We start from the raw sequence: 26,125 nt of genomic DNA, 5'->3' as shown, positions 1-26,125 counted from the left end.
AGATAAGAAGCAGTGAACATGGAGTGGTGTCAGCCAGAGGACTGTAGATTCAAGTCTAGTATAGAACTTTAGAGTCAAATCCTGATGACTGTTTACTGCAGCAAAGTCAAACAGGAGTCTCTAATAATTGATTTTCAGACCTGGTATATGGTTCCATTTCCTATTCTCTTCCCAATTAGAAGAAGCAGCTGTGACATTTCAGCATTGAGTTTTCAATGTGCCCTCACAGGAATGCTTCACTTAGTGCAAAAAGTCTGGTCTGGACATACCTGTAGGATCAATCTGTGCTGAGCACAGTCAGTGTCAGTAGGATGGAGGAAAGGATGTTCTTTCTATGAACTGAGCTTGTACAACTAGATCCCATAAGGGGTATAAGTGCCCAGAATGTGTCTGCTTTTCATTTGGGCAGCATAAGGCAAAACTGACACCTACTGCAGATAATCAAAGGTGGAGTCTGGTACTGAGAGAGGGGATTTATTTATTTCTGTCATATCCAGGAAGAATGACTGACATAATTTGAGAAAATCTTGCAGCCTGCATTTAGTGTTACATGGCTGGCCTTCAGAGTCAGCACAGGTGGGAGTCATGGGGTCTCAGGATGATGAAAAGCCTCCCAGGCTGGCTGTCTAGCAGCAAGCCAGATACAGGGATTTAAAATGGAGGTTTTTCATCTTAAACCACTAACACATCTCAGAGCAGCAGACCAGTTCACCTGTCCACCTAACACTGGGGAATGAAAATATCCCTTTGAAGGACAGATGCCTATAGTCCTTGTTTTGGATGAACGAGGATAGGAGTAAAACCAGGCTGGGTCTTCTGATACTAAACTGGTAGCACAGCTCACCACTCTTTATATATATAAACTTTATGTATTAATCTTACAGTTGGAGTGTTCCTCCACAAAATGGAGAGACTTAGATTAAATTTCTTCATCCAACCAGAAGCTTTAATTTATGACAGCACTTCTAACTCATGCTATAAGTCATGGCATTGTGTAGGAAATAATTCAAACTATAGGCCAAAATGAGAGGGGAGAACAGATTTCTGGTTCCCATTATCAACATTGCTGAATTTTAGAATCAGCAGCAATCACCAAATAAAATGCAAAGTTGATGAAAAGTCTTATTTTTCATGGTTCCTCCATTGTCTCTTGCTTAGTCATACTTCACCCTCTACTTTATGTCATTTTTTACAAAAGGGTGATGAAAATAGTAGGTGAGATTTTTAGGGAGAGTTGCTCTCTTAAGAGACACATTAACAGTAGTTGCTTTTGCTTGACAAGTCCACCAAAAAAGCATTGGTATAAGCTAGCTCTGTTAATCCATACCATACAAGAACATGTTGAGCTGTCCTTCAGAATGATATGTGAGCTATAAAACAGTCTTTTCCAGGCTTCTTTCAGATCCACATCATCTGAATGCGAAACTAAAACTGTCACTTTATTGTTACAGCTATAACACATTCTCATGGCCTAGCTGAATATAAGGCCTGACTAGAGCTCAAGTAAACAAATTATTTAGGCTAATTAGAAGAAGGCTAAAGCACAGTATGAGAGAAAACATATTCCAGGCATGCTGAATTATGAACTTCTGACATTGCTAGATAGGCAAAGTGAGAAGCACAGCAGCAGTGAGGAGTGTGTTATACATGTACCTTACAGAAGTAAAGGTGAATGAAACGAGAAACAGTAGTATGTAGGCGATGTGGATTAAGGCATCAAATGCAGTCTGCGGCTTTGTCTTTTCACAAATTTAAAGTGATGTATCTATACATCAGCCATATAATTTTGAGGTAATTTCAATGTACTAACGTGGAAATTACAGACCTGCATGCATAAATGTGTCCTTGGTTCCTTCAGCAAACTGACCACTTCTCCAAGAAACACAGCTCCACTGGTCATGTACAGGTATCTTTTAATGCCTCCCAGGAACAGTTTAAATTTCTTCCAGACTGAACAAAAAGTAAGACAAACTTGAATGCCTGGCGATTGTACAAAGTGTTTTGGAGAGAATTGTGACCTTACAGTGGTACAAAATTTCAGCTTTTATATTTATGGAGATCAGAAAAAAGCCATGAAGTTCTTGTTCTAAAAAGGACAGTTTTCCTTCTTAGGGAGCATGACCCCAGATTTTTTTAGATCAATTAATGAGGTCGAATGATGCTTTTAGACTGGTAGCTAATGTAAACCAAATCTATTTATCACTTTGGCAGTGGTTCCTTCCAACGATGTTAATGGCATTGATGGTTATCCAGTCAGGAATGGTGCTTTTTGTGCAAAAAGACAAGTTAGTAATCAATCATCATCATCCTCCTCATAATTGTGCTGCTAAATGAGCTTCTAAAAAAGAAAAGGAACATGGCTATTAACCTTAACCATACCTTGAAAATAGAATTTTTTCTGACAAAGGCCACTGCTGATTTACGCTTGCAACCTTGATAGTTTCTTGCAAAATAAAGGAGGTCAAAATGGTAGGCAAGGGCCCAATCCATGTTTAGATTCTTTGCTTTGGTCTTTTAAAATGAAACTGAGCACTTAAAAGGAGAAAGAAAGGTCAAAGACTGCTCTTCTATTAAATAGCAGGTGAAAACATTTTGTCTAAGGGACTTGAGTTGTATACAGTCTATGAATAACCAGATTAAATTTCATTTTTCTGTATTAGCAGCATAAGTGTCAAATAACATGTAGATTCCATGAAACTGTATTTTTATAATATGTGTTTTTATACACATGATGGTGATAGCTGTGTGCTGGTGGAGCAGAGCAGACAGCTGCAAAAGCTGTTGCGCGTGTTCATACCAGTGGCGCTTTCTTGGCAAGTTCGTCTTGGCAGGGAAGGAGCAAAGGGATTTGTCTTTTGTGGTGCTTTTTTGAGGCAGAGGTGAGGTGTGACATTGGACTGGGTTTGTCTGACCATCCCACCACTGGGATGAGGCTTAGACTAGCTGGGCTGTTTTCTCAAAATTTGCAGAACTGGTATAAATATCGCAAGCAGCACCCCTGCTTAATAGATAAGAGGTCATGAAAAGATTTTAGTTTGAATGCCTGGGGCCAGCCTGGGGCCATTGAGTCCTTCAGCACACACTCTCAGGCAGTCTGGCAGACCACACTGGAGAAGAGATGGCCCACCTGCCCTGACCAGCCAGGCACACACCATGAACCAGTGCAGGAGAGCCCACAGCATCTCATGAAGCAGTGTCATGCCCTTTCCTGAGCTGAGCAGAGTGCCTGCCCAGAATTCACTCCTGCATACCCCTGCATGATTGATACTATTGATACACAGTCTGAGGTCCCTTGGAAAGATGCATACATACAACCACGACCAGCCTCGCTTCGTCCTACTGCGGTGAGCAGAGCCAGCCTGAGGTGGAATAGCTCAGTCACAACTCCAGCACCCTGCTCTGCCTCTTCTTATGCCTGATACACGGTCTGAGCTCTTGCCTGTGTGTGGTGTACCTCAGGTATTGCTGGCCATGCACCAACACCACAATTACCTGGCAATCTTAGCACCCGCTTGGCGTTCAGATTTGAGAGGACACTGAACCAAAAAAGTCCATCTTATTGATGATCCCCATGAACATGTGTGTGGCTCATGCTAATTGTACCTGCAACAGTGGCACCTAAATATTATAGGACCAATGTTGGTGTTACAGACACCCTATAAACAAAAATGATGAACCACACGTGATGTTTCAGTCATGGTGACTAAGGACAGGGAATTTAATCTCACACGGAAGGTTCAATATGAAAGTGCTTGCCATACAACCATTTATGCAAAAAATTACACAAGACTGTATAGTCTTACCTGGGGCAAACTGCAAGTGCCTCAATAGCACAGTCAGCTTAGATACTTCTTTTGGGGGGTTCTGGCAAAGAGAGCTGCTTTGTTTTCTGTGGCCTTTGTTTCAGGGCCCAGTCGTAGCCATAAGCTTGGCCACCGGTGAGATATGGGGCTGCCAGGTTGTCTGTGTGGATTCCCTCCAGAAAGAGGGCATTCATGTCCTAGGTGGACAGGATCCTAGGAGGATCTTGTTGGGAAGACAGAAAGGCTATTTAGCAAGGGCCATGCACAGGGGAACACTGTGATCTTGGACACACTCGATCTGGCAGTGTGCTTGTCTGGTGCATTCTTGTAGGCTAATGGTTGGGCAAGGGCACAGCTCTTGTGACCAGTCAGACTAAGAAGGGTACGTGCCCACCACACAGGCTTGGGCCCTTTAACTGAAAAGCCTCTCAGGCAAGACTGTCCTTTTATTTCATCTGTGTGAAGCGTCTGATCTGGTGAGGCATTTCTTCTGAGTCAGTGCCTGTAGGCACTACCCACACACAAATGAATGTCTATTAATAATGATAATATTTAATGAAAGAATCATGTTCAAAGTTTTAGCTGCACATTTAAAGCAACAGATCAAGAAATGCAGATATTTGGTTGATTTCACTGAGCACACACTAGTCCAGCAGAAGAAATATGCTCTTACAGATACATTCCTGTCACAGAAAGAAATACGGTTTCTTACATGGTCAGTTGCTGCCTACGTACTGCAATTGTACTAACATAATTCTGTCTGGAAGAAGGAGATTGGTTTTGCTTTGCTCCTTGATTGTTTTTATAATTCATTTATCAGTACTATAGCTAAGCAATTAATTTTTTTAAAGTCATTCTGAACACTGAAGGTATGAAAAAGGTCCCCAGCTTATTAAAAATTGGCCTTTCCTACTGTTGACTATACTTAAGTATGTGAATGCTTCCTGTTGAACCAATTTGAAAAAATGAAAAACACCAACAAAGGCTTTTATGTCTGAAAGTATTAATAAATTTTTGAAAGTAACTGTTCCCAAAATCCTTAACTGCAGAATACATGTTTCTTTTATGAGTGGAGGGCACATACAATGCATATATATATATATTACATTAAGGGCTGTAGAAGAGTCTTTTTAATCTGTCTTCATCGTACCTTTCAGAGGGAGAAAAAAAACAGGTTCATCACAGGCCTTTTCAAGGGCTGGATAAAAACAGACATAAGAACCTGCTTAGTATCTGTTCAAAGGCAATACTGTAGCTCTCCTGGGGTGGGTAATGGATAGAGGCAAAAGATCAAGTCCCAAAGGAAAGGCTGTCATACCTTTATGAAGACAATTTGATTGTTTACAAAATAGAAGTACCTTACATTTTTGCATTTGACCTGATTTCACATGGAGAGGCAGTAAATTTCACTGAGAATTTCACCAAATGTTTTAATGAGGTGGAAAACTAAAATCTGAACTGGCAACAAAGCTAAGGAACATCAGACCTGTTTCAGTGGGCAGGTTCATCAGTTTGGTATGCATGAGAAGGGAATTCTGTTTACTCTGTGGTATCCCATAATTCAGTGTTTCATCTGAGCGTATGGATTCTGGTTGCAGTATTGCTGTCTGGATAATAAAATGTCAATCAGGAATCAGGGAAGAAAAAAGATTTTTTCTAAAGCTTTAAGTAAGAAGCAGACCCTGAGGTCAGGGCAGAAGGGGAGGAGTGTTCCAGGCACTGGAGCTGAGATTCCCCTGCAGCTGGTGGTGCAGTCCATGGTGAGGCAGGATGTGACCCCGCAGCCCCTGAAGGTCCACAGGAATTCAGAGATCCACCTGCAGCTCATGAACAACCCCACACTGGAGCAGGTGGAGGCCTGAACAAGGTTGTAACCCGATGGGAAACCTGGGCTTCAGCAAGGTCCTGGCAGGAGCTGTGGCCCCATGAGGAACGAAGCCCATACTAGAGGCAGGTTTGCTGGCAGGACTGGTGACCCATGGAGTACCCACACCAGAGCAGCATGTTCCTGAAGGACTGCACCCTGAGGGAGGGACCCACGCTGGAGCAGTTTGTGAAGAACTGAACTGCAGCCAGTGGGAATAACTCATATTGTAGAAGTTTGTGGGACTCCCATGGCAGGGACCCCACACTGAAGCAAGGGAAAAGTGTGGTGAGTGCCCCCCCTCCAGGAGTGCGAAGGAGTGGTAGAGACATGTGATGAACTGACCACAAACTTGTTGTCTGTCCCCCCGCAGCATTGAGGAGGAGGAGGTAGAGAATGTTAGGAGAGATGTTGATCCCAGGAAGAAGGGAGGGGTGGAGGGAAGGTGTTTTAATATTTGGTTTTATTTCTCATTACCTTACTCGATTGGTCATAAATTAAGCTAATTTCCCCAAGCTGAGTCTGTTTTACAAAGGTAATGGGTGAGTGATCTTTCCATGTGCTTATCTTGACCCAGGACCTTTGGTGTTACTTACTTTCCCCTGCTCAGCTGAGAAGAGGAGGGATAGAGTAGCTTTGGTGGGCACCTAGAATCTGTCCAGGGTTAATGCACCACAGTAGCAGAGCATGACAAATGAAACTCAAGTCTCTTTGTTTTTGCTACAGATCTATAATGGTAAAACTCAGTTTTAAGGTCCCAAAGGCTTCTGCAACGATGGAACATTTTCAGAGCATGGCATGTCATTACATTCTCTGCGGCACAGTAGAGTAGCAGTAGTAACAGATACTGTTTCACACCAGGGTAGGAAGTGCCACGTTTCAGTCCTCAGCAGCATCACTCTTCTGTATGAAACATCCATGCAGAAAATCTGAGAGTGGTCCTCTGACTTGCTGCTTGGGAAGAAGCAGAGAGAAGCAGGTGCCCTAAGGCCTGAGCAGGGCTCCTGGCACTGCAGTAGCTGAGGTGCCAGTGAGATGTGTTGGAAAGATCAGAACCTTGAGCGGCCTGATGCTAGGATGCAGGGCATCCACACTCTGATGTACGTGTGGTTCTGCTGTCTTACGTGGCACGCGACGCTGATGATTTGGTGTGCTGAAGGGGTTTGTTCTGGGTGTGAGTTTGTGTTACCTCTGTGCTGCCAGGGGCCCACGCAGTGTGCATGCACCCCAGGGTGGCGCAGCAGGTGCCTCCTGTGGTGGAATCCAAGGTTGCCACTGCACCCCAGGGCCTTGCTTGCACCATGTGCACGACATCCTCCAGCCCTTAGCTCCCTGTACTTGTGGGTGCGTGCCTAGGACCTGCAGGTGACATGAATTTTGCTGCTCCAATGCTTCCACAGTGTTTTCTGTGTTCTAACCAAAGTAATTTTATTTTGTATGTATGAGTGTCTCCACCTGTGAAGTTCAGATATTATTACCTACCTCCTTTATAAGACACTTCGTGATCTACTAGGGAAAATTGCTCTATATGAGCCATTTCTATTTGAGAACTTCTACGTTAATATTAAATACCAGAAATAAATAACTAGTTCTTACTTTCACTGGGAAATTAATGTACTACTCTAGTGATTGTTATCTTTTAATAGTAGCTGTTCTCCTTTAAATCTTGAGCCATTGTGTAATAGCATCCTGTGTTAAGATTGTGTATGTTAACAGAACATTGGCAAACACAGAGTTTCTAAAAGTTCATCTTGTCAGAATTTGCAAATCTGTTCATCTTTTAAAGGACTTTACTGCTGCATAGTATTTTATAAAAAAGGTGTGCAAATTAGCTTTTTCTTCCTAGGCAATGGAGTTCATACCTGATGTGGGAATTTATAATATTCATATGTAGTATGCATGACTAATTCTAGAATGCAAGAAATGTGATTCCACTTTCAAACATTGAAGTACAAGACTGACTCTCACATTCACAGGGCAAACCTGGAAAATGTGATACAAATATGTCCAAATGTTCAAAAACTGAAATGGAGTGTAAGACCAGTGTTCATTGTGTACAGTAAAATCAAAGATGTATAAGCAAGAAAGAATAAACAAGAAAATCAAACATACATAGGCATAATTCATTTTTCCCATCAGTTTCATTATTTTTGAGGCTTATTCTCTTGATTTTTGAGTCCTGGGATTGATATGACTGGAGTATTTTGTCCCTTTGAAACTTTCAGTTCCAAGTCAGATTTTTTTTTTACTGTTCTTTTTTTCTTACTGTCTATCCATTGAAGTTAGAAGTGCAATATATTGTGGATGTCGCAAGAAAAGTGAAAGGTGTTTTAACCACAAAATAGAATTGTCCACATAATGGAAAGCAGTCATCTCAGACTTCTACATATTTGTTTGTCATAGTTGAATATTAGCCTCGTGGACTATTTTGTCCCTTCTCAAGGAAGTATTTGGCCTCAACTGGTGTTAGTACATAGAGGTTTTGGAAAGTCTTCAGCAAACCTCTCTGGCTTCCATGTCTGGATGGAGGCTCCAGCCTTCTTCATCTTTCCCAGCTGCTCAGTGTACCCTAGCACTGTCTCTGGCAATTTTCTAGATCCTGAACTTATTTTTTAATTTTGAAAGTTTTATGGTAACAGATACATGAACCGATAAGAATCATCATTCTAAAAATATTATCTCACAGAATCACAGAATGAACTAGGTTGGAAAAGACCTTTGAGATCATCGAGTCCAACCTGTGACCTAACATTACCTTATCAGCTAAACTGTGGCACTGAGTGCCTCATCAAAGCTTTTTAAAACACCTCCAGGGTTGGTGACTCAACCACCTCCCTGGGCAGCCCATTCCAATGCCAAACCACTCTTTCTGTTAAGAATTTTTTTCTGATATCTAGCCTAAGCTTCCCCTGGCACAGCTTGAGGCAGTGTCCTCTTGTCCTGTCACTGGTCACCTGGGAGAAGAGACCAACCCTTGCCTGGCTGCAACCACCGTACTGGATTAGAAAACATCTTTCACCTAAGTCATTCCTTTCCCTACCCTGTTTTCTGTATTAAGTGACCTAGAGGTTTTGCTGGAAAGGAGGGACTATTTTATTTGTCACACTGGCCAGCGTCGCCATCATTCCCAAGGGACATGCTGTGCAGCAGGAAGCTGGGTTGCTGGTTCCTCCTCTGGGTCATTGTATGCTGGGTGGGATGTATCATCTTTCATAGAGGGCAGTGGAAGAAGTGGCTGTATTTGCTGGAGGAAGTGGTAAACAGGAGGAGGCAGGAGCTCTGAGAGCTGTGAAAGGGTAAGAGGAGAGCTGACATCCCCACAGAAGCATGGCACTGCTGGGAAGGGCAGCCAGGTGCCAGAGACCACAGGAGGGACCGTCCTGAGGAACCATGTGGCCACCAAAGAGGTGATGCGTTGGTTGAGCTGGAAGTGAGCCCAAGAGAGCAGCCCCGAGCGACAGTGACAGAGCCAGCAGAGCACAGGGCTGTGCTAAAACTCTTCTGCTCTTATTCTGTCTCATTTTGGTTGGGGCTGGAGGGCAATATGGAGGTTAACAGAGGAACTGTTTTCATTGTAGTATTTATATAGATGAAACCTGACATTTAAGCTTGAAGGCCTTCACAATCTCTCTGAGGTACTTCCTTCAGGAAGGAGACATCTCAGCAGCTTCACTTCCTCCCTCTAGCTGCTTCACCATCCTGTCTCATTTGGAAACTCCCATCTTGCTTTATCTTGCTTTCTCCCCCATGTGTCTCAAGAGACAAGGGGCAGAGGAGCTGATGAGACTAAGCAGTGAGAAACTAGAGGAGAGAGGGAGCAAAACACATTGGGAAGAGGGAGGTAGGAACACGGACAAATAGTTGTGCTCTGCAGAAAGAAGATACGGTGTCAGGTAATTGTGTTTTACCTTGACAGAGAACATATCACGTGCCATAAAAGGCCAGTTAATACCAGCAGTAATAAACATAAATGACCTGCAAATTACAATAGTGGGTGTGGTTTTGCCCTCAAGTAAATATCTTAGTTCTTTTATGCATTTTGACTTCCAGATTTGTGAGCATACAGTAGGCACATCATATTCTCAAACACCCCAAGCATTTTGGCTACATTTGTAGCCATATCAAGGATTCCTGCTAAATTCTGTGTGGGTTTATTTCAAAAATGGAATGTTCAGTCATACAAATTTTGCATAATTTTGCATGGTAATGTCTAAAAAGCCATAGGCAGGGGTATATTCAGTGAACCCATCTGATCAGTGTACTTCCATGGACTGTTTTGCATGTGGGGAGCTTTCACTGTTAGAACATGCCTCTTTTAGTGGAGTTAAGGCTTCAGTAACTTCCATAAACTATTCGCAGGGAGAGTCTTACGTAACTGCACCTGCTCAAAAAATAAAGGGGAGAAATACAAACGTGAGCACATGCATTAAGTTATTTAGTAGTGGTTCTTTCTAGTGATGGGTCAAAGGTCGCATCATTAACCACAAAATAAAAAGTTGCAGCAAATGTAAGAAAGTAAAAATAATATTTTGCAAACGTGCTATTAAAACAAGAGGTCACACATAAGAGTTTCCGGGGTGGAAATGTAGCTGTATAAGCCTGAATGCTAGTATTGAAATCATCAGTGTATGCAAGTATGTATTGTCAGTTTTTGTCTTTCATGAGTCATTTTACCACGTATCAGCATTGTCATTTTTTTGCATTGATCACCTTTGTATTCCTTCTGCTGTAGTAGTGATATCTTTTACCTGGGTCCTTGCTTTCAGGACATTTTCTATAAGTAACTTCTAATGAATGTCAGATTGATTTCCAGAACATGGTCTCTGGGGAATTTCTATACAGAAAGTCTGAATATGGCTATATATGGAATTTTCTCACTGATTAGAAACTCTAAGTGCAAAAAGCTAAGATAAAACTATGGTCTAATAAATTAAAACTGCACATGTTCCCATGTCAGGCTACCAGAGCTTTAGATTATAGCAGTGTGCTTCACATACAGCTGTTCGGCAGTCGCAGCCTCCTGTTAAGCATCATGCCCTCTGAAACGTAGATTATTAGTATTTATCATGCTATGGCTCTCTTTTGCAGAATGGTATGGAAGCTGCCATCATCTGATAGTCCTTTTCTATCACAAAGAACTATCACAAAGTCACAGTTTAAATGGGGCTGCTTAATTGATTAATTGGGAATTTTTGGTCAACGGTGTTCTTGGTATGGAAGTCTTCACTTTTTAATTCAGCTCTTTTCTTCAGATGTTTGTTGACCTTCCCAATATTTGGGTTCTAAGTTAGCAGAGTTTCCTCTGACCTTGCACACAGAAAGGGAAGAAAATAATTAGGGTTAAGGATTTTTTTCTCTTTCACAGACTGTAGCACTTTGGTGCTGTTACAGATTTTGTGACTTCCTCCTTGAAGTCTTCCCTCTGCAGTCAAATGTCCTCCAAGGCATTTGATAATTTTAGGTCATCTAACGGAAATGTCAGTTTTAGACCCAAGGCCTGTACCTTTCCAAGTGTTTTTGTAAGGCCAAGTAAGGATGTCTTTATATAAAGGACAAAATTTGTAGCTCTTAAATTTAATAACTCAGTAATACATCCTTTCCTTTGAATCTAGCATGCTCAGAGGACCAAGATTTAATGACAGGCTGGGACACAAGCTGTACCTGGTACAGCTCAATAGAAGCAAGTCAGTGAAATGAAGCAGTCAGTCCTGAGGATTCAAGGTTTGTGGGGGCAGTGCTTTGGATTAGGTTTGCTCCCATGGGCCAATTGCCTTTTGTAGTTGGCACCACTTGGTGACCTCTGGGAATGGTGTATTCCCACTCAGTCCATTGTGCCCTCGCAGATTGCTGCAGAACACAAGTACAAGCATGATCTGTGGGTATGGTCTGGAGATAAGCCTTGTAAACACACTCCTCCAAACTGAAACAATAATCACAGCTGCTTTATTTGTGAAATGTATCAAATGCATCAAATGACCCACAATATGCACACAAGTCTGGCTGGCATTAGTGGAAGAAAGCAACAGAGAGGGATAGGAGAGCTCACATTTAGCTGCATCCATGTCTGACATGTTCAGCATGAGTGAAGTATGCAAAATTGGTACCCAAAATGCCTTGATTTGACACATTGCTAGGGCTTACTCATTCAGTGTCCTGCTATTGCCCAGGAGTAAGCCGTGTGTTTTTCTGTACACTCTCCTTCTACAAATAGGCTTCATTCCTGCATTTCTGAGTAAAGTCCTAGAGCATACTCTTGACTGGATCAATAACACTAATTCAAGACCTTATTTACTAACTGCTACTCAGCAAATCCCCTCTTATAGATTTGTCTTTAAGAGCTTTGTAGAATCACCAAATCACGTAGACATGCATGACAGCTTCTTCAAAATAAGTATTTTGTATTTTCTCAGAGGAGCAGAACAAAGAAAATAGCACTGAAACACCAGAAAGTTTACACACATATTAATTATCCTTAAACCAATAGCTTTTGCTTTGTTGGGTGGGTAAGTATTGCTTGTTTCAAAGCACCCCCTTGTGCAGGCAGTCGGTAAGACAAGTTGTACAGGAAGCTTCTGGCTCGCTGACACCTTGATCCCCGGGTCAAGATCTGCATTTTCCAAGTCACCCACCCTGCTTCATCTGCCACAGAGGTCTTCTGTTCAATGGTTCATGTCCAAAGACCTCCTGAGGTTTCAAACTGCTGAACCTGATCAAACTGGTATAATATGGATGGAGGTGGTCTTCAAACTGTATGTTCCCACTCTTATCCACTGGTAAATTATAATTTTTTAAAAATCTGGTATAAGCATGGATAAAGTCCAACTGAAATTAATCAGTATGGATCTTCAAAATGAGCCACTGCATAAACAGAAATTTCTTACACTGTTGATAAGACTTTTATAGATACTAGTCACAGTTGGTAAACAGCAGCCTTAAAAATTAAAGGCCGCAGAATTGAGTCTTCCGAATTGGCTAGTGACTTCAATCACTTGATTCTGGTCTGTCCACCTGGAGGTGACTTTATAGAAAAGTAGCTTTTAAAACCTTATCTTTTTCCAAAGTTAAAGCTCCTCTGGCAGTATCATAAATTGGGGAGCACAGGTAGAAAAGCTCTCCAAGTCTTTAGTAATTCTGGAAAATCTTGTTGATATTATGTAAAATATTTTTTAAATATTTATATCATGCTTTTGAAAGGAAACAAACATCCCTTCAAAGCCAAGGGTAACTGTATGTTTCATTTGTCTTAAATCTATTATTTACATCCATGGTTTGGGCAATCTGTCAATGGCAATGTTCAAATGAGCCATTTCCTTGACAGAGACAGTACACTTTTATTGGGAAAAATAATCCATTCCTCTTTGTTTTTTCAGACTCGAATTTTGAAGTGGGTTTGTAAATATCCAGATTTTATGCCACCACAGTTTCTTTACTTTAGTGCTTATGCTTTAGTCAAAAAAAAAAGGAAGCATATTTTTTCTGAAGAGATAAATAAGGAATTCTGCATAACTCTTGGTGTCCCAGATATTAATTTGATGATCATTTAATTGCATCACAAGAGCTGTTGGGTGAAATTAAATTACAAACAGATGAGAGCAGACAACACATGATAAAAAAGAAGCTGAGAAGCTGAGGTATCTGCAAGTGTTTCAAATGTTCCCCAAGGTATCCTACATTGTTCATGCTCCAGAGAACCAAGGCCACAGTGCCGGAATACCACTTGATACAACACTTTCAGCAAAAAGGCCCCTGAATTCACTACATACACAAGCTTTTTCATCTGCAGGATGCATATGTGTTTATCCTAATAATGCCTACATTTCCTGACTCCTCAACCCATTGGTTCTCACAGTTTACCTGCCCTTGATGTGTTCCTCTTCTCTTACCTCACACAGAGGCATCCTGCTGGCAGAACCCCATCCCATATTCTTGCTGCTCCCCATATTCATGTTTCAGGCACTGCTGACAAGTCAGTGAAACAAAAAGCTGATAAATTTGGGCACATCATTCATTTCCTTTTGGCATAACTCCTGTGGATTATTTTAGATACAGTGTTATGTAAATGCTGTTTCAGGTGCTAAGTGTCTAACAGACTAAGTACACATATGAAGTTTAGAATTTGAGTAGAACACATCGTTCTTATGAAAGATGATGGTTTTGTATTTGTGAGTGCTGGGTGAAACAAAATGTAGAAGAGTCAGTTGTGCTATATACAAAATGTTACTACGCCAGATTTGAAGACAAAGTTAAATATTAATGCATGAAATACAGATTTTAAGTTGTGATAAGTGCAAATCTAATGCAACTTTAACTGCAGAATTGCTGCTGATGGCTTCATAAAATACATCCCATAAACAGCTGTTGATCTGTTCACTGTTTGTCTCTTACCATTCATTTGTTTAGTAATCAGTTCTCATTTGTTCTACATATGGTACAGCTTCCCTTTTATAGCAGCTGCTTTTAATGAACAATTGGAGGCACAAAAATATTACAGAAATTATTGTTTAACTATTCTCCTGCCTTTTTATCTGTCATTAGGGTCATTTGAATAAAAGTTAGAAAAGAAGTTCATTAAATATAGAGTAGGGAAGGTGTAGATGCTCTGTCACCTTCCTGAACGGGTAATTTGTAGTGAAAGTTCCAGTGACTATGCTTTGCACTCTGCTTAGCTTCTTTAGGCAATTAATTTTCTCTATTTATATTGTCCATTCCCTTTTGTGATTCACTGACGTCAACATGTCAAATTTGATTCGCTTTTTGGCCTTGCTCTGTAGCTCTGTATTATATTAGAGACCTTTAGGTAATGCACTGACTATCTTGCAGACCGACTGAATGCATTTCAAGATTTCTAGAAAATGACAGTTTACAAGATTTAAAATTTTGTCAGGTGTTCTGCTTAAATGTGGGCATCAGTGGTCATTAAAACTGATTTGTGTGAAGATAATTGTCTTCCGGAGTGTTTAAGTGTCATCTTAATTGCTTTTTTCCCAAAAATTCTGGTCTTTAACAAGAACATTTTATCCTATTAAGTGTCCTCTCTTATTTATTCATGCTTCAGCCATATCCTGCATCCTGAACTGAATGAAAAAATGTGACACGGTCTTTTGTTTATAGGAAAGTATAGGTGAGAATATAGCTGTGTGCTGAAACTTTGCTAGTATTAAGGGCATGATGCCAAATAGGGCAAGTGCCCATGGGTTGGACAGCCCTTTGTCCTTTGTCGGTCTTCACTGGTGACCTTGACCTGCAGCTATTGCGAGGAATCTGCGAATCTGCCAAGTGCAGCAGCGGGCAGAGGAAAGGGCTGTTCATTAGAACTGACTGCTTGGATCAGATACCATTCCAGAAAAGGGAAATTTCCAGTCAGTTCCACCTGATTCAGCCGCAATGCCAGGTGGGTTGGGGAGATGATTAAAGAAAGAAACTAGTAATTGCTTAAATGTGCTGAGCATTTTACAGATTGCACAGCATAAATATTTTGGATATACTGTTTTCAGATGGTTGATGAATCAAAATAGCTGCAAGTGAGTTTGATATGTGTCACCAGGCTTGTATATAGATAGATGTGTTAAATTGGCATTGTATGGGCAAATGCTCAGTTGGGAGAAATATATAAATGATGACAGGATATTTTAGAAAGGATCTCAGGTATTTCTGGAAGGCATTTTCATTTAAAAAGGCTTATCTGTGAGAGAAATGTGCTTGTTTCTGAATTTAACCCTACTAACAGCTTACCACCTTCTTTGTGTGTGTGTGTGTCTTTTTCTCTTCCAGTGCCACCTTGGGCCTTAATAGCCATAGCCATAGTTGCAGTCCTATTAATCCTCACCTGCTGCTTTTGTCTCTGCAAGAAATGCTTGTTCAAAAAGAAGAACAAGAAGAAGGGAAAGGAGAAGGGAGGGAAGAACGCTATTAACATGAAAGATGTTAAAGATTTAGGGAAAAGTATGAAAGATCAGGTAAAGTACTTCTCCTTTTCTTGAACTTTTGGGTTGCATTTGAAGGTTTCTGTTTGATGTGTCTAGAAAAAGTTGTGCTTGTTGTCTCAGTAGTGGCTCTGTGAAGAGTGAACTGATTGACAGCATCTTCTCAGTGGTATCACAAGGGATGAACCTGGGTGTGGCATCACTGATGAAGCAGTCGGCTGATTTCCCTGCTCTGCTAAAAAAAAAATGAGCAGGCATATAATGACTCATCCTTAAGGGGCCAGTTTATCAAGGGTATCCTGCTTGCTTCAAAAATGGAGCAAATGTGTGCAATTTTCACCGTACTTTTTTCAAGACCTTGCACAGTGTTTGTATATCTCACTAACAGTATTTCTGAGATTACATTATAAAGAAAAGTAGTTTTGAGCTCTAAATTTCTTTTCACACAGAACTTCAGCTGAGAAGGAAAGAATAGTGTAGAGGCAAAAATGAGTCGGAAATGAGAAAATAATGAAAAGGAAAACCACAGGGACATTCAACACAGTGATGTTTGGAGAATTCATTTTGTATTAGAGACGAGATGATTAAAGATAACAGGCCATACTTGGAGCTGTAAGTCAACTGAGTAACTTGGAGGAGAAGATTAATATAATGCCCTTTGAGAGCAGCATGATTTTCGTAAGGGCAGAAAAGCTTGTCCTTCAGATCTGCTTGGTGGAAGAGAAGCAGGACTTAATACTAAGGGCCACAGACTTGACTTGTACATTCCTGAGAGAAAATAAAGCTTTTTATTGACAGGGTTTTAGTATTGCTCTTCCTGGAGCAAACTGGAATAAGCAGTAGAATGAGGAAATAAACATGAAGTATCCATTTGTCCTCACAGCTCAGAGATTTTAAGCTAAGAAGACAAAGGGCTATATTTTTCAAGCAGGAAGGGCTGAAGAAATTTAGAGAATTGCTTTCAAACCCCTGTAAGTAGGCACGAATAACTGTAAAGATATTGCATAGTCAAGTCTGTGTTCCCAAGACTCCTGGGGAAGTTGAGATGAGCAGTACAGGAACAATCAACCAGCCAAAAAGAGAGAATAAAAGCATGGTCAGGAATAAGGAGATGATTCCACAAATTGGGATCTAGCATAGAAGAAAGCTGAGCCGAAGGCAAGTTGATTAGAAATACAAGTCAAAGCTGGGAACCTGAGGACCGGGAACAGGTGGTCAGGGACAAGATCCAAAAGGAGAATCTTAGAGCATGGTAGCTAGAGAAGGCCCATGGACCAGTCCAGAACAAGTGGTGAAATGCCACTGCTCAGTGATGGAGCAGCCACCAGTGTGGCTCATCAGCTAGTCTTAAAGAGTCCTAGAACAGGTTAGCATGCTTCTCCAGACATGTAGGATGTAGTAGGGGAAGGGAAAAATCAGGAGAGTGTGTGAGGAATCCTTACAAGTGTGATGACCAGCTGCAATAGATCGCATGAGTGGAGTCAGAAAGGACCTCAGATAAGGGAAGAAAAATAATGGATAAGTTTCAAAGGTGTAGAGCAATCCGAGCTATTTCCAGTTTCAATTTCAGAGACAAGATGACAAAGAGCAAATGCTAGAGACCTTTATATCCCCATTGCAAGTGGAGTACTTTAGATACTGCACTGGGGTGCAGTTTCAGCCTTGGTTCCCTCTGGAGATAAGATGCTTCATGTGCCACACTGGTGTACTGGAATGTATGACACCCACAAATTCACACCTGAAAAAAAACATCCTCAGTACACAAAATCACTAATGTAGATGGAGGTATTCCAAGGTTAGAAAGATTAGTGAGACTGAGCTCAAAAAAATCAGAGCAGAAATTTTGAATTCTTTGAAGAATTGAAGAAGATACTGTGCGGGAGGGGGAGGGGGGGCATCTCCGTGTCATAAATGTGAAATGAACTCCTTCTCTTAATGCACTTTGATTTATCATTCATCCCTGTATTTGATTTATAGACTTTGTTCTGAGATATTAATATTAAGAAATTGCGAGATATTTCCCCCTCAATGTATGGAAAATCAAATCATCAGTTGTTGGGTTATCCTAGGCTACTGTTAGCTAACTCCTCCCATCAAACCAGGAATAATTTGGAAGAACTGCTTCGATTATGCTGATGGAAAAATTTCTTGAGAACTTTGTTATGTTCTGCTAATGATAACAAACCTAATACTTTCTCATAGGATAAATAATGTGCAATTTGTTGATCGATATTTATGTGGAATTTGTTCCATATCGTGTAAGGCCTTTGTTGTATTTACAATAAATTATTAAGTGTTTTTAATTATATTCATTAGGACCTGGATAAATGACCATGGATTCTTGAAAAATAAGTATTTTAAATGCAAATTTACATTATTTTATTATTATTAGTTCCATTTGTATCTTTTTAATGGGAAAATTTGATAAAAAGCTAAATCCTGCAACTTTTGTCTACAAAAAGAGCTCAGACTTTGAAATGTTGCACAGATAGGTATTTTAAGATGATTCCATTCAAAATACTTGGTATAGTTATTTAAACCTACTTTTGCCCAGATATTTTGGGATTTAACTAGCATGTTTTGTTTTGCACAGTTAAACCTAAGGAGGGTAGATTCACAGTTGATGTAAATGTCAGACCTTTAATAAGTAAATCACCAACTCTCCAGCCACCTCTCCTCACTTTCTGGGATTTCAAACCCAGGCTAAAAGGTTCTTAAATTAGCACTGTAAATTCATTCCTAGCAGTCTGACAGTGTACAGATTTTAAGTCCTTGGCATTCAGGAACTTTTGCCAACTTGATTCCTAATGCAGCATTTTGGCTGTCATTTTTTTCTGTATGACATGTTTTTTATTCTAACAGTTGATCGTGACTTAGCAGTGCAGGTTTTAATATACCTAGCTGAACTCAGGGCAATGCTAAATGTAGCGTATTTCAGTTAAGAGAATTGAAGCACTTTAGAGGCTCTGGCATAAAATAGGGGAATAATAAGAATGCCTTTTAGCTCTTCAAAGAAGCAAATTGTTAAAAAAGTAATTGAAGAGTAAGATGTAAATCTAATGCCATTATAAAGGGCAACATCTAGTACTAATGTTGTCAAAAACTGAAAAACCTACTTCAGTCATTGTTAGGCCTGAACCTGCAAGTGCTAATTACTTCTGCCTTCAGCTAAGAGTGCGTAACAGCAGTTGCTAGTCACATGGCATCTTGCAGGATCCTAGTTCCCTAGGCACATGAAGTTGAAATGGAGTGCCATTTGGTAAATTGAAAGTATCATCTCCTGGAAATATGATTTTTCTCTTAGTCTGTTTTTTTTTTGTTGAAGAGAACTTCTGGCCTAGTTTTATTCATGCTGACCTGCCCATCCATGCCAAAACATTATAGAGCCATGTAACTTGGCATACTTGAAGATCCTTTAGACATAGAGACACAGTCAACTCAAAAGTTATACATGATAGATATTACAGAAAGGGGAATAAAATTTTTGTCTGTTAGAATATTTGTGCTTCAAAATGTCCACTTCCCTGAACACAATGTCAAATGAGAAACTGTCTTTATATGTAGATTATCAAAAAATGTAGCTGAGGGAGATGAGTTGAAAAAAAGGTTAGATTTTCAGTCTTGAGACCCATTTCCATTGCAGGCAAGGCTTACTTTTTCGAGTCAAGTGTACAGCTCCAGCAAGGGCTACTGGGAGGATTAGATTCCTTCTAGGAAAGGAAAAATTGTTAATGAATGTACAACTGTAAAAAAGGTCATTTCTCCATGTTTTTTACTAATGTTTGTGTGTGGATGTTTTAATTTTTATTTCTTCCTCCTATGTCCTCCTTGTCTATGTTTTGTCTCATGACTGTTCTGGAATGTCACTTGCGGTAGGTTTATTTTGCTATTTGGGCGCACCTAGACTTAAGCTCTCATGCATAGTCTCCTGACAGCTCTGTCTCCTTAGCAGAGATGGACATGTAGTAGCTTTGATACACACATCAAGAGGATGAACTAAATTGATTGGGTATTTTTTTGGTTTGATATATATTTGAGGGGAAGCTGGAGGAGGGTGGAAGAAAAGAGGTTTGTCATTCTTTCTATAGTTAAAATATTAAGTGAAACTGTACCAGAAAGCTCAAGTTTAAAATTGATTGGCACATGAAAATAACTTGCTAATTTTATTTCCTTTTTGTATAAATGTCACCATATCGAAAGTAGACAGAAGCAATGTGTATTTTTAATGTCTTAGTTTCTAAGTGTTGCTAAAATGACTGATACCTCATGAAACTTGCTGTGGGCTCTTACATCATCTCAGTACAGTGCTCAGGCATAAAAGACTTCGGTATGGAACACTTAAGAATTTAAAGTGGTCTTAGTACAGATTTCTGTTGATGTGAACTAGTGGCAACTGGCACGAGTGTTTTTGTGAGATCTTCCCATGATGGTTTTCATCTTTATAACTTTCAGTCTCTACTAATGCCCCTGGTGGGTCCCACTACTTTTTTTCTTTAAGGGGGGGAAAAAAAGGCCCTGAGGACTTGGTTTCAGAGATGCTGTCATAGTTTCAGATTATTACATCTGAGTTTAATGCATTGGTACAGCAAAATTCTTGATTAAGCTCAGCCTTTGGGCTAAGAAAAGGAATAGACATAATCATTTCAGTCATGAGCAGCGGCACTGAGAACTTACTAAAATTTAGCCCTATTGCTTGGAGAATAATTGTTGTGGTCTGAACATTTTATTAGATCACAAAGCATTTGAGAAAGGGAGATTTAATAGTTCAGCCCTTTCTCATTGCATCAGGCTAAAACACTGTTACTAGTGAAGAATTTTTGGCTTACAATGAGTGTGTTAGGTGAAACAGGAGATTTGGTATTAGGTATATGTACTACAGCCTGGAGTATGAGCAGTATATTCTTGGCTCTGCTACTGACTTACTGTGGCCTTCAGTCAGCCACTTGACTTCTCTGTATGTTTGTTTTTTCCTTTACACAGGCCTCCCTTTTACATTGGGGTTATGTACTAACTTAATCAGAATATTCTGATTGATGTTCCTCTCTGAATAGTGAGTGTTATAAAGTGACATGACAGTGAGAGCTGCAATTGCACCCAGCTGAACTTCAATATATAATGGTTTCCTTAGACTAATTCACCTTAGGATTCTAGCTGTTGATCAGCAAACACCCTTGCCCTCATGCAGACAAAATACTGAAGAAACAAGATATTTAGTAGTAGGTGCCCTGAAATATTTCAAAGTAGGGTGCATTGACCTGGCAGCATGAAGACAATAGCCCAAATGAAGTCAGGATAATCCACCCCGACATCTAGAGAGCCTGGATTTCATTTGAAGCAACTCAAGCCTTTATTGCCAGAAAAAAATCCAAGAGAATCTTTCTGAGGGACAGGAGCTCTGTTGCTGGGAGTGGTCTTTTCTTCTGCAATGTTTGGTCACGTGCTGGTTTGTTTTCCCAGTTGAATGCCTAGAGAACAGTGAGTGTATTTATTCCACAGTGCTTCCTATCTTGGTGTCAGCATGTCACTTCCCATTTGTTGTCATCTTCAGCCCATGGTGGCATTAATGCTCACTGTGGCTTATCCACAATGCAGTGAGACATCCTCATTCACACTCAGAAAGATGAGGTGGAGAAGGTTAGTCAGAAACAATGGGGACGAGTTTTCTTAGAAAACAAGCCCAGTAAGTTTACTGTGGCAGTCAAAATGGATTGGCTGAGTCCTGTTTGTACACTAATTCAATCTCAGCCTTGACCAACTGTCCTGCTTTTTCACCTGCCTCAAAGACAACTGTGCAGTGTGCATAAAACTTCCTGAAAAATGTGAATAACATGTTTATGAAGATAAAATGTTATAGATGAGTGTTTGTGTTCTTCAAATAGGTTTTCTGTAAAACTCTTTTGAAATTTAGATTTATATTAGACTTCAGAAGCCTGAAAATATGGGAGCAATAGCTGTGAGACACAGGAGTGGGCTTATTTGCATTCCTGTCTCTTCCTTTCCGTCACTCCCAAGAAAACATAGGAGCTTGCTTTGCATGCTTCCTGAGTTTGTTTTCTTCCTTTGTTAAACTATTTTTTCTTTCTGTAAAGTAATTAATTTGTTACTTCTGTTGTAACCTTCTGTACAGTTAGAATGATATGAAGATGCAGATCCTACTCATTTTTTTACTTACCTTGTTTTCTATATTGAAGGTCTTACCACTGGAAGCTTCCATTTTCAAAGACGATTTTTCATTTTTTTGGTTAAAAGACCAAATTTTGAGTTCTTTATTCGAGATCAGGGTCTTCAAGTTCCGGATGAGTGGCATATAGGAATTGTGCAGTTAGTCCCTAAATTAAGTGACTTGAATCAGACTCTCAAGACATCTACCTATATCCACAGACTGTATGGAGAGCTAAACTCCTACACTATGTCTGAAGTTAGTGGGTATGCATAACCAAAACAGGAACAGCACTTCATATTAATGAGGTATACATTTCAAATGTATATGTATACATTTTAATTAGGTATACATTTTTAAAAAAATTAAAATAAAAACTAATTATTTGGGAATATTTCATTGTTTACCTTTTAAGCAAGGGTATTTACTCTTTACAAATTGATAAATAATAAATATGAATGGCTAACAGCCTTCAAACATGAGAATATCAGGTACTTCATAAAGTCCTATTTAGAGGATGGTCAGAGGATTATCTTATCTCTTTTTAAGGAACTAAGCCAGTAGAACCGGTCTGTGCCTATTTTTTCTCCACAGATCAAAGCGGCACTCAGTAAATCATGTCTGGCTATATTTAGGTTAATTTTCACTATCAAATACATGTAGTACTAATTATATAGTATGACAGATTTTTCAAGCAGAAATAAATGTAGTACTCTGAGTGGTCCTCCCAGGTCAAGGAGCCAGCTCTGTCCCAAAGCATGCTTCCATCTGGCCCACTGCCATTAATTTGGGGACAACGAAGAACAGTTGATGGAGCAGCATGCACTGGCCAAGCAGCCTAAAGCTGCCTCCTACTCACAGCCTGCTGCTCAGTGCAAGCGAGCGCTGCCTGCCATATGGCAGGTGGGGGCAGAGCACGGCAGCACACTTGCAGGAGTGCCTGCTACTTTTAGTTCACGCACATGGGCCCTGCATTCAATGCAGAGCCCTGACCCACAGGGTGAGCTTCCAAAATAGGCTTCCAGGTTGAGATCTTTTTTCAGCCTATAAGCACCGGCTACAGGTATTTATAAAACATCGAGAACAGGTTGATTTGTGAGCTTAATAGCTCCAACTTAAATTAATGTGTTCATATTTTACTCTGAACACCTGCAGCATTTTCTGTATTCTTCTATGGCACCAGATTAAGTTGGTATTTTAGTACCCAAACAATTCAGCAAGCTCTTAAGCTGAACACGATGACCTCATGTCATAGAGCTCCTAAGGAAAGAAAACCTTTTGAATAACCCAACCAAGACCATTTAAAAGCTGGATAACAAGCAAGGAAGTAATGTCAAGGCATCACATGCTGAACCCAGCAGGTTTTTTCTCATTGTGTGCATCACGGTGGCCCACTGCTGGTGTGTGAGGCCAGCATTCTTACAGTAGTAATGGCAAAGTAGATTTCACAATGACCAAAGCCTGGCGCAGCCACTGGAAACCCAGGCACAACATGCTCCTTAAATTAACTCATGGAGAGAAAGCAGATGCTGAATGAATGAAATGTTGCCTTTCCTTCTGTGGGACTCTGATAGAGAATATGTAACAATTGTAGGCTTGTCTGCTTTGTGATAGAGAACCAGACAGGAATTTTTAAAGGCTTTTGTTTTCCCTTGGGATAAAAATTGGCCAGATCAGAATTATGGTGTTCTCGAATGTGAAAGAAATTGATAAGAGGTACACAACCATTAGTGGAAAAGCAGTCATTTCTAGTTGTGGAGGAAAAATTGCCTTTCCAATAAATTCATTGTTGGACATGGCACAGAACATTCTTGCTACAAAATCTTGTTGTTTTCTTCTTTCAGCTCACCAGGCATTGCACAAGCCTGAGGACTGGGCATCATTCAAACATTAAAATAATATTTCTTCACAATTCCAAAAGGAATGATGGAGAGGCAGGTGGAGATGGAAATCAGGACAGCAGCATGCACCATGCAGCAAACAAACTTACAGGCTGCAGTCAGTGTTTTGTTTTGCTTCCCAGTATCTCGCCTTCTTGCTTACTGGTAGCTTGTTTCCTTAAAAATGAAGCTGTAGGCCACCCCATGAACAGAAGGAACCCTAAAAACTCTGTTAATGAAAGCATTTCTTTGCATACAACAGTGAAAGACACTTTGCATTTTAAATGTTTTGTGACATAAACTAGTCATTCACAAGACCTGACTCAGACATGATTGTGGCCTCTGCCTCCCTGTAAAGGAGGCAAGCAAGTACACTTGCTCCCCCAGCAGCTTTGTTGTATGAGTCTCCTGCCACTTTTCTTTCCTGAAGCTTCTGCACATGTGGAATCTGGAGGCAACTGCCCTTGCAGACCCTCTCATTTTCTACACACAGTTTGGGGAGGGATTACAGTAAAGTTGTTTTAAGCCCCAGAATCTCTTTTGTGGTTTGTGGTTATAGTAGTGGGGTAAACCTGGTGACAAGGTGCAAGGGTTAGCTGAAAGCAAGGGATGTTTGCAGTGTCAGGACTCAGTGTCACCAGAGAGAGGCTTTTGTCAGCTAGGGGAATGAGAGGGAGAAAAAAACCCAGGAAGTGTAAAAACCCACTCCAAGGTGTGGAGTTTCAAAAGAATTGAAAATTAAGCATTTTATTTAACAACTCAAAAGAAAAGAGGAGGCTGCAAAACAGCTTGTGATAATGTTATAGAAGTGAAGATGCAACCAGCAGATTGAACAGTGGATCCCAGATTGCTGTAATTTAGCCCTTTTTGTTGTAAGAAGCACTGCAGAGTACTGGTTCTAATTTCAGTAGACACAGATGCATCACCTTGTAATGTTTGTACTGGATTAACACTTTCTTGGTACATTCCTACACCTCCTTACATATAAGTCTACATTTTTCACATACTTAAACACATTTGAGAGGACATGGATGTTTCACTGTTGTGTGTTTCTGCATATGTTATGCAGAAATCAGGAAACTGCTTGAGTAAAATTCACGGTCATCTCAAATTAGAAGAGAGAAATCCAGTCTCCAGCACAATGCAATCATGCATTTCTGTGTTGCTTGTTTCACAGAAAAAACATTTAAAATGTCATGGAGTTAAAGAAAATGTTAGAGAAGGCAAGGCTTACATTCCTCTGTATCTGAATCCAGTCTTTTTTGTTATGGTTTATCAGTTATGAGGCTTGAGGAAAAAGCTCTCTTATGATTAAAAATATTTTATTGTTTCTAAAACAAATAAAATATAGCTGCTTTTTTGAATTGATTGTAGCAATGCAACAGTAAGATTCAATACAGTGTGATACAGTATGCTATAAATTGAAGGTTGTAGTAGTATTCCATTAAATATTGATCTTTCAGAGAATCTCAATGCAAAATTAAAATCCCTGTGGGGTATTTCAAGTACTTTGAAGCAATCCAATTCCTCTTCCTCTTTGGAACTCAGCAGCTAAATCAAACATGAGAAACTTGGGTGCTTCTTTTGACTCAGCTTCTTCCTGAAGCATTAGCCTCTAGTTTGAAAGCAAATTCCTCTCTTAACAGTAAAAACTATTATTTACAGACTTCTGTAGAGATAATAATTTGTCATTTTTTTCCCTCTCCCCAATGCCACAAACTTGTCCATATCCAAACACTGTTTCTTTTTTAGTGTTTTTTCTTAGTGGTTCAATGTTTCTGAGTCAAGGTCAAGAAGAATCATGTAGCTCCTTAGTTGATGTCAGTAATGTACAATGTTTTCCATCTCTCATGGAAATAGCTTTCACCTTCCAGAAGATGTCTCATAACCTGTGGAAACAAGTTTCTTAACCACACAGTGTTTTCTGCCTGCACTTCAAAAATCCCTTGCAAGAGGGATGTTAGCTTTCCATTATATTTTCTGTAGTCACAGTAAGAACTTTTTTCACATTGAGTTACCCACAATTCTGTCATCTGGACTGATCAGCTTTGCAGGAGAGTATGTAGTTTTCCCAGAGAAAGTATGGATATATAACTATTGCCTTGGTGGACTGTTTACAAATTCTTCTTACTTGGAAATTAGCATATAATTGCATTCTCTCTCTTGCATTTTATCCCTGGGGAATGGCCATAGGATATTTCCTCTCAAGGAAAATCCAGGTCAAAAGTAGATGGAAAAGCAGGAAGTCCAGTACTTGTCCCACAAACAATAATATACTGAAGCTGTATATTATTCTTTTATTATGGAGTCCTCTTTTAGGACCATACTGGGATGATTCAGAGCAGTGGATCTTGGAGTTAACATCCCACTTTGACTTCCTGTTTCCTGTTGTCTCCAGGCTTGGATAAACCTTCAGATGCTTCAGATGGATTGAAACACATCTTCTTTTTTTATGATCACAAAACCTTAAGCTTATTTTTATTACTAAAAACAAG

At 40.0% G+C, this 26,125-nt stretch overlaps 1 protein-coding gene across 2 annotated transcripts in view; it reads left to right on the top strand.

Annotated features, from left to right (window-relative positions):
- SYT1 (synaptotagmin 1) overlaps positions 1-26,125 on the top strand; it is a gene marked incomplete at both ends in the record, with an annotated part of 121,521 nt that overhangs the window by 19,907 nt on the left and 75,489 nt on the right. For both annotated transcript variants that reach the window (XM_082279559.1, XM_082279558.1), the window contains one exon: positions 15,439-15,623. In XM_082279559.1, the coding sequence (XP_082135685.1) occupies positions 15,439-15,623 (185 nt within the window). The remainder of the gene's footprint in view (positions 1-15,438; positions 15,624-26,125) is intronic.

This window comes from Coloeus monedula (genome assembly GCF_965178545.1).
Source record: "Coloeus monedula genome assembly, chromosome: 4".
Lineage (NCBI taxonomy): Eukaryota > Metazoa > Chordata > Aves > Passeriformes > Corvidae > Coloeus > Coloeus monedula.
Note: the sequence above shows the minus strand (reverse complement) of the source record. Positions and strands in the feature narration are given on the sequence as shown.